The 8,667-nt window shown below is 42.8% G+C and overlaps 1 protein-coding gene across 1 annotated transcript; it reads left to right on the forward strand.

The window, feature by feature from the left end:
• Nucleotides 1-3,067: 3,067 nt before the first annotated feature.
• hspb1 (heat shock protein, alpha-crystallin-related, 1) lies at nucleotides 3,068-8,192 on the forward strand. The gene is made up of 3 exons (XM_029448776.1): nucleotides 3,068-3,621; nucleotides 6,877-6,940; nucleotides 7,464-8,192. The coding sequence occupies exons 1-3, from the start codon at nucleotides 3,171-3,173 to the stop codon at nucleotides 7,618-7,620; spliced, it is 672 nt and encodes a 223-aa protein (XP_029304636.1). The 5' UTR covers nucleotides 3,068-3,170; the 3' UTR covers nucleotides 7,621-8,192.
• Nucleotides 8,193-8,667: the final 475 nt, after the last annotated feature.

Here is an 8,667-nt window from a genome sequence, read left to right on the forward strand (position 1 = left end):
CTGTGGTGTTGTTGTTTTTCTTTCTAACTGCAGGTGCAGTCACATGATGTCATGACATGAATCAGTTTATTTATGATGTCATGTTGTGCATATATTTCCCTACAGATGGCTCTGATGAGAACCTTCCGGTACTTGATACTCACGACTGATAACTTGGGCTACAATGTTCTCCAGCTCTGCCGAACTATTGCAACCTCGAGTCAAACTAGGAGTGAGTATGGGCGGATTAAGAGACAATAGGGCCCTGAGCACAGACATGCAACAGGTCCCACCAGCTCTTCTACGTAGGAGCAAGACACATACCAGTGTGTCTGTGTCTCTTTGTTGTCACTTTATTTGTGTCTCTTTGTTGTTGTTTTGATCTTGTAGTTATTAGGCCGGTGGCATAATGTTTTCGGGTTGACAAAACACGTTTTTGGCCATTACTCAGGAATTCAAAATGTTTTCTGGTTGTCAGTCCAGCCGTCACATCCTCGTGAACGCAGTATTTTGGGAACGTCTGGAGGGAAATTCTTCAGATTTGGTACAAATGTCCACTTTGGACACAAGTATGAACCAATTAGAATTTGGTGATCTCAGGTCAAGGTCATTGTGACTTTATAAAACATGTTTTTATTCATTAGTCAAGAAATCACATGGACGGAAACTAAATGTTTCGGGTTGTCAGTCCAACTCATTTCTTCCACCTCTGGAGGATAAGATCGCTGTGACCTCACAAAACATGTTTTTGGCCATAACTCAATAATTAATATGCTAATCATAACAATTTCACACCAATGTCTACTAGGATAAAATGATGGAGTTATGACATTTTGGACAGACATGGATGCAAACTGCAACTTGTCATGTAAATAAAAGTGAAACATTTCTGTTGTTTTGCCTCTTTCTGTAGTCATGTTGCATTAGTTTGCAGTTGTTTTATGTCTCTTTATAGACCTAAACCCTGAACCCTCACGGAGTTACCGGGAACGCACCTCAAGCTCTGTGAGTGTGGAGATTAGGATTTGGCCGGAGACTATAGGGTCCCCATGCATGAGAGGGTCCCCCAGAGGTGAGAAGCCTTGTTTCCTTTTCTCCTACAAAAGTATAAAATTAAAAGGTAAAACTGTTAATAACTCCTTCTATCTCACAATGAGAGAGTAACACTACTGCACTCTCAGTGTAAACATCTACAATACATACAAGTGAAAGGAAACCCAAGAACCTTGCAAGGTGCACAAAGATCAGAAGGCTGAATTTCAAGATGGGCGTGGCCTGAGTACGGGCACCAGAAGTTATTTTATTGTCATTTTTTTTATAATAATGTTTTATTTGATTCTGAAAGCTTCTGATTTTTTTTCAATATTATCCAGAAGTAAACTATTATACCAAAGTACACTAAACAAAACGAGTGTAAGAAGACTGTGACCCCTCAGACTCACAGCATGGCTGGATCCTACAGTATAAGCGCAGGGTGACAGGGTTCAATGCAGAAGCCTATTTCCAAAGCAGAACATCTCATGAGAGTGCCAGTGTGACGCTAGAAAACACATCAGTGACATACAATAAAGCCAGGCTGTCAGCGGCTTTGAGAGACCACAGCTTTATGATATTAATAACATGAGGAGTTGCAGAAAATGTCACTGACACTGATCTGAGAACAGCCATTTGTAAAGCTAAGTAGCTTAGTGAGCTAAGTTTATCGTGGATAATAGAATGGGAGGGATGAAACCCTCTTTTTTAATGGTCACACATGCAGAGCACACACAGTGAAATTTGTTCTCTGCTTTTAACCCATCCTAGTACCAGGAGTAGTGGGCAGCTAATGTACAGCGCCTGGAGAGCAATGGGAGTGAAGGGGGAAGGGGGATGTCTAGTGCCTTGCTCAAGGGCACCACAGCAGGGCAGGAGGTGAACTGGGACCTCTTGAAGTAGCAGTCACACTTTTTTTAGGTCGGGTTGGTGACTTGTACCAGCAACCCTACGGCTCACAGTCCAAGCCCCTACTGATGGAGCCACTGCCGGACAGTAGTTCTAATAGTTTGTCTCTTCCGTTCATACACAGCGTTCCTCTGAGCAGAGGTGGGAACAAGTCAGTGTTTTGCAAGTCACTAGTAATTCTTCCAAGTCTTTGCACTCAAGTCCCAAGTCAAAACTGACGAGTCAAGTCCCAAGTTTGAGTTTCCCAGAATGTCTTTACCAAATGTAATGCCATTTTAGACCCACACATTTTGCATTCAGTCATTTTTTTATATTCACCTTATCACTAGTCCAGGTGATTTCACCAGTCATTGCTGTTAAAGTCGAGGTCGAGGTGCAAGTCTTTTTCGAGTCTAAAGTCATCACATTTGGGACTTGTTAAGGAACTCAGACACTAGAATGGTGAACTCAAATGCACGACTCCAAGACGGATGTAAAGTAACAAAATAAAATGCTTTACTGCAAACAAAGTACAAAACAATAGCGCTCACAAGGAGGAATACAAACAAACAAAGTATCAAAATGAAGACTCACTCATAAGGAGGAGAACAATGATGTGAACCACCCTAAACAGGACTTGAGTGAAAGTCATGTGACACACCTTATTTCACCTCGTGACCTGAGAATGATTCTGCAAATTTGGTAATATCACACAAAACCTTTTTTGCCGTGTGTGTGTGTGTGTGTGTGTGTGTGTGTGTGTGTGTGTGTGCAATGTTCCCTTTCATCCATGTCACAAACTGACATGCAACTGAGTATTCAACATGAGGCTGATAATAGCAAGGCACTGGCTGTACTTTACATCATGCTTTTTGAAGAGCCATGTTAGAAATGTCATGTTAGTCTTATCTAAGTCTGGTTTTCTATGTGTTCAGCAGGCGTAGATGCCCCCCGCAGAGGAGGGGGTTGGGGGATTACACACACCAGGGTTAACAGTGCACTGGGCAGCTGTTACTGGGGAGGGCCTCCCTGTTGGATTCCATTCCAGTGCTACCTCTGCCACAAATAGATATTCTAGTACTTTCCATAAACGTGAGCTGGGGGGGCTTGAGTCAGATGGGAGGTCTCTGTTGATAGGGGTGGTGTCAGTGCGTATAAAAGCTCTCAGCTGAGAGGCAGACAGCACATTGGGAAATCATTTTCAAAGAGGCCAAAGGGCTCTTCTTCTGCAGCCAGCAGCAACACCCCTCAGCCAGAGAAACACAGCAGCCATGACAGAGAGACGTATTCCTTTCAGCCTGCTCAGCACCCCCAGCTGGGACCCATTCCGTGACTGGCAACAAAGCCGGATCTTCGACCAGACCTTCGGCATGCCGGCGCTGCCCGAGGACTTCACCACATTCCCCAGCACCCACTGGCCGGGGTACATGCGGCCCTCCATCCTGGCCTCGGACATGGCCACCATGGGCCAAATGAGCCCAATGGGCACCATGATGCCCCACGCCCCCATGATGACCCACTCCCCCATGATGCCCCACACTCCTATGATGTACCAACCGCCCATGATGGCCCAGCAGGCTCGTGCCCTGTCCCGACAGATGAGCAGCGGCATGTCAGAGATCAAGCAGACCCAAGACAGCTGGAAGGTGTCCCTCGATGTCAACCACTTTTCACCTGAGGAGCTGGTGGTGAAGACCAAGGACGGCGTGGTGGAGATCACTGGTGAGCTCTCATTTCTCCTTCACTGTTCCCTGTTTACTGTACTGGTACTTAGTGCATACTGATTCAAGGAGCTGAGTCAATATTTATTAAAATGTTCATACTAGGGCTGCAACTAATGATTATATTCTTTATCGATCAATCTGTTGATTCTCTTCTCTAAAATGTCAGAAAATGGTGAAAAACGTAGATCAGTGTTTACCAAAGCCAAAGATGACATCCTTAAATGTCTTGTTTTGTCCACAGCTCAAAGATATTCAGTTTACTGTCATAGAGGGGTAAAAAACAGAAACTATTCACATTTAAGAAGCAGGGATGAGATTAAAATGTTTTTCTTAAAATAATATTATTAAAATAGTTGACAACTGACTGTCTTCGCTACATCTCTACATTCAATAGCCTTGACAAGTTGTCGACAAAACATTGCTTCCACAAAATTGTCATCAGTAAGAATAAGAATGAGGATGCTTTGTAGTAAGAATACTGATTCAAATAACCTAACAAATGTGTAGTTATGTCAAACACACTGTTAATTGCATAGAAGAGTAAAGAGGACAAACCACAAAGTGAAAAAGTAGGAGCACTGTGATAACATCATAGACTAAAATGATCCTGAAAGTAATTTCCTGTCAGGAAGAGCCAGTCTTTCATTAGACCAATGACAAAGGAATACCTTTTAAAAATCAGGTCTTCATGTGCATCAGGACAGATGCATAGATATCAGAATGTCTCACTTGATGTACTTAGGTGTGTCTCTCCCATATATAAAATAAACTGCTACAGTCCTGACAAAAAGACCTAAGATAAAAAGGAAACCTTTGAGCTCGATCAAACACAGATGCATTGCTGCAGAGCTACATAATATCCTGAGACAATATACTGAGTTCCAGCACACTGGAGGGCGGGGGCTTTTGGCCGCACGCCTACTAGATGCAAAACAAAACACAATTCAACATGTGAGAGTTGGCTTTCACAGCAGCTCGCAGATCAACACGGTGCACAAACTGTTTTATTAAATAGCCGGTTTCACTTCTCGCAGTGCAATGTTTTCATTGTCCGTCCATGATTGTGACCAAGGCTAAATGTGCAAACCTGAAATAAATGTGTGTGGAATGGATCATATAATAGCTTAGCTCTCCGAGGCCTTGAGCTCCCCTTTTCTCTGAGTCAGTCTCAGCCTCTCTGTCAGCCATTTCACAAAGAATCACGCTCTCAGAGTAGAGGATTTAGCCGTGACTCATACAGCGTGTCTGCTACTTTAAAAGGACTGCTGGATCTAGCCCAGCTCTATGGTCCTGCGCTGGACTATGGCCAACCTCACTGCTGAGTGACAAAGTCAGGAACAGATAAACAAAGCACAGGCTCTCGTCCAAATGGAATTTGCCACCTTCTGTTTCTCATATGTCACCAGAGAATAGGGATGATGTGTTTGAAGATGATCGGCTTTAGTGAAGAGTTCTTTGTACTGTTCATGCAGACTTGGCCCAGCCACACTCACAGCAGCAGTGTCATCCTGTTAAAACGGGGACAGATCCCTGAGGATGGCAACCATTATCAGCCCGTTGTCATAACAAACAGTGTAGGTCTTTACAGCAGAATGAAGGGCAGTGTTTCAACATCACAGTCAGACATCTTAGTGCATATAGGAGACTGACACTGACCGATGAAGATTGGTGAGGATCTTCTATGACTGGTATGGCTGTGGATAAAAATACCACCACAAAACTTCCACAAACACAAAATAGCCGGGCCATTGTACGGTTTGCCTGCAATACTAATACAAATACAGTATAGTACTAGATACATTAACATGTCATTTTGGGAAAATATCCTTATTCACAAATTGGCAAGAATTTGGTGAGAAGATTGACAAAACTCTCATGTGTGTGCAGTAACTATGAAGCTAGCACCAGGAGGGTGTTAGCTTAACTTAGCACAAAGACTGGAAGGGCAAGACAAGTTCGTGGCCAGGCACTGTGACTTCCTGGAGTGACAGCGAGGTTGCCTGTAATGTCTTATGCCAAGAAATTGTCTGGTACATAACCACCCGGTCACAACATAATAATAGATATAAAGCTAGAGCCAGGAGCTGGTTTAGCTTAGCATGAAGACTCATAGGGAAAAAAGCTAGCTTGGCTCTGTCCAAAGGGCACTTCCTAAAAACTTGGTATTTGTCCCGGTCTTACACAGAGTACTGTGTGCCATGCACCTTCTCGTCACTTTTTGGACAAGCTAGCAAGACCTCATGCCTAATAGGCCTACTTCAAACTGAGATGATTTGTCAGTCTGTATTCTGATATTAATGTAGTATTGCAAATTGATGTAAGTATGAATCTTGCATCAACACACGCCCAGCCAAAGCTTCCAAGGGAGAATATCAATTTTCATGTATAAAGGTGTGAGACCAAATATACAAAGTATACTAGTAAACTAGCCAGTACATTTCATCCAAGACTTTCATGGCACATGATAGCCTATGGGGCACATGTTTTGAAATGTTCTAATGTTAGCATGACTGGATAATGCAAATTAAAAGTAGTAACCTACCTTATTTGTCCAAAACTAACGTAACTTACTGTCCATTATGGAAAACTCATGAACGTGCACTCAGGTTTTCAGGGAGTCCCCTGTCCAAAGCTCACAAAATCTGCGAGTTTATGAGGTGCTGGTCGACAGTTATTGTTACCTTTGTTAGTCTGTGTGCTACCTGACTGTTAGCTTCAGATACAGTATAACAGACAGACAGGCGCTTTCAATCCTCTCATCTAACATTTAAGATAAGAAAGCGAATAACCCTCCTGGTGTTGTGTTCTGTTTACCTGTCGATATGTGTTTCTCCTAATCTAAATCTGAAGTAAAGTTTATCCCTAAACACAACCAGCTTTCTCTGCGTCGTTTAATGATCACCTAACCCAAGCCCTAACCCCAACCACGGAGGGCCGACGCTTACGGAAACACCGTTCTAACAGGAAGAAAACACTATTTGAAGAGGGACCAGACCTTAACACAATTTCCCAAAATGTCAAACTATTTAAGTATCTACATTTTGGCTTTGGGTTAATAAATCATGCCTGCATTCAATGCAGGTGAACCAGTTACAGGGTTTTGGTATTGTACATGCTGACTCAATGTTATGGCTTTTTGTGACATACTTTAATTGAGGCATAATCAATGATTTTGTGTTGCACCTGTGCTTTTATTGCTATAACAAGACCAATTAAAAATAATCTAAATGTTATTTGCTGTCTATGTCCTTAGGAAAACATGAGGACAGGAAGGACGAGCATGGTTTTGTGTCCAGAAGCTTCACCAGGAAATACACGTAAGTAGCTGATTGTTTAAAAGTTAATTATCAAAGAATAAGCATGCAGAATTAAATTAAATTAAAGTTTAGTTCTTGATCAATTTGTACATGTTAATAGTCAAGTTGCTGAAAGGAAGCTACTGGCCATGTAATATGTCAACAACTCACTTCAAAACTCACAGACTTCTTATTAAAATGGGTTTGTTGTGGCTGTTTGATGGGCTGGGTTCAGATTCCTGACATTCTCTTATTGTGGTGTTGCTGCTGCGAGTCTCTTTAGTGGTTTTGATCCAGCCTGTAGAGGGCTGAAAAGCAGCCTCCACCTCGTCAGGCTGGAGTGTTTAGCTTCATAGGACTCTGCTGCCATCCAGGGGCCACAACAAGACAGACTGAGCTGTTCTTGGATGTGATTTTACCCAAGGGTGACTTAGGTATTAATGTTTCAGTCAGTCTGTGTGTAAGTAGTGGCAGCCAGCGCTTTGTCATGGCGATTTCCTGGAGTGACTTCTTAGAATTATAACCTAATTGTGTTCCCCTCCAGCCTCCCCTCTACAGCCAACATTGAGAAGGTGGCTTCCTCCCTGTCTCCTGAGGGGGTGCTGACCGTGGAGGCTCCTCTGATCAGACCGGCCATCGAGTCCTCAGAGACCATGATTCCTGTCAATGTAGACAACAAAGGGGGCATGGTCAAGAAGTAGAAGGACAAGCAGTGCAGTGTCTCCCACATAAACACATACTTTATGTTTTACAAACCGCTTCTAGAAAGGTGGAGAAGCAGCTTATCACTCCCTTCCTAAAGCAGGCTTGTTCACACGCCAGAGAGAGGGAAGCAAGGGATTGCCCTTGCTTCCCTCTCTCCCCTCCGTCTCTGGTAATGAGCCAACCCCAGCTGAGTGCACAGTGTAAACACATCTGCAGTAGTGCCATATGCCTGCTCTTTCTGCTGTAATTACACTCTTCATCTGAAATCTCAGTTTAGCCCCGCTCACAGCATTCTTTCTCTCTCTCCCTCACTTACACACACATACTCCTTTCTCTTTTCGGGGGAGTAAATTCGCTCAATGCAGCCTCTACAGACAAACTAAAGAGAACAGTAAAGCGGACTGTAGTAGCAGTGATGTTGTAATTTAAACAACCAAGGTCCCAGGAGAGCATGCATTCTGTGCAGAGTGCAGAATGTTGCCTGTTAGCGTACGCAGTGTGGGATTGGACTGGATGTATCTGCAAACTAAGCAGTCATGCAAACATAGAATAAAGAAAATAAACAATATATTGAGTCTCTTCTTTTTTCTTTAAGTTCTGTACTGTTTATTTACATGCTGGTGACATGACATCGTGTAAGTAGCATCCTGAAGTGTCCTGTTTTAAGTCTGGGAACAGGACAATAACTAAATGTAAATGCTAAGATTCTAAATGGTATCTTATGCTAAATTATTCATCTGATGGGCATCCATGCAAAAGAGAGCAAGTGAAACATGTCAACCCCCATGAGTGATGCAGGCAGCCAATGACAAACAGGATTCTGCATCACTGTTTTGTTGTATTTAAGAGTAGCGCCCCCATCAGACTGTCTGATCCCTACACAGTGACAATGCACCACGTTTCATTAAAATTGTAACAAAAACATTTCTTAAACACTGTGTCCTTTTATTACAACGCTTAACGCTAGAAATGATTTAATATTGTAATGTTCATTACAAACATACCATAATATTATATATACTTCAGCAGACTCATTCAGTGCA

Source organism: Cottoperca gobio, chromosome 14, assembly GCF_900634415.1.
Source record: "Cottoperca gobio chromosome 14, fCotGob3.1, whole genome shotgun sequence".
Classification (NCBI taxonomy): domain Eukaryota; kingdom Metazoa; phylum Chordata; class Actinopteri; order Perciformes; family Bovichtidae; genus Cottoperca; species Cottoperca gobio.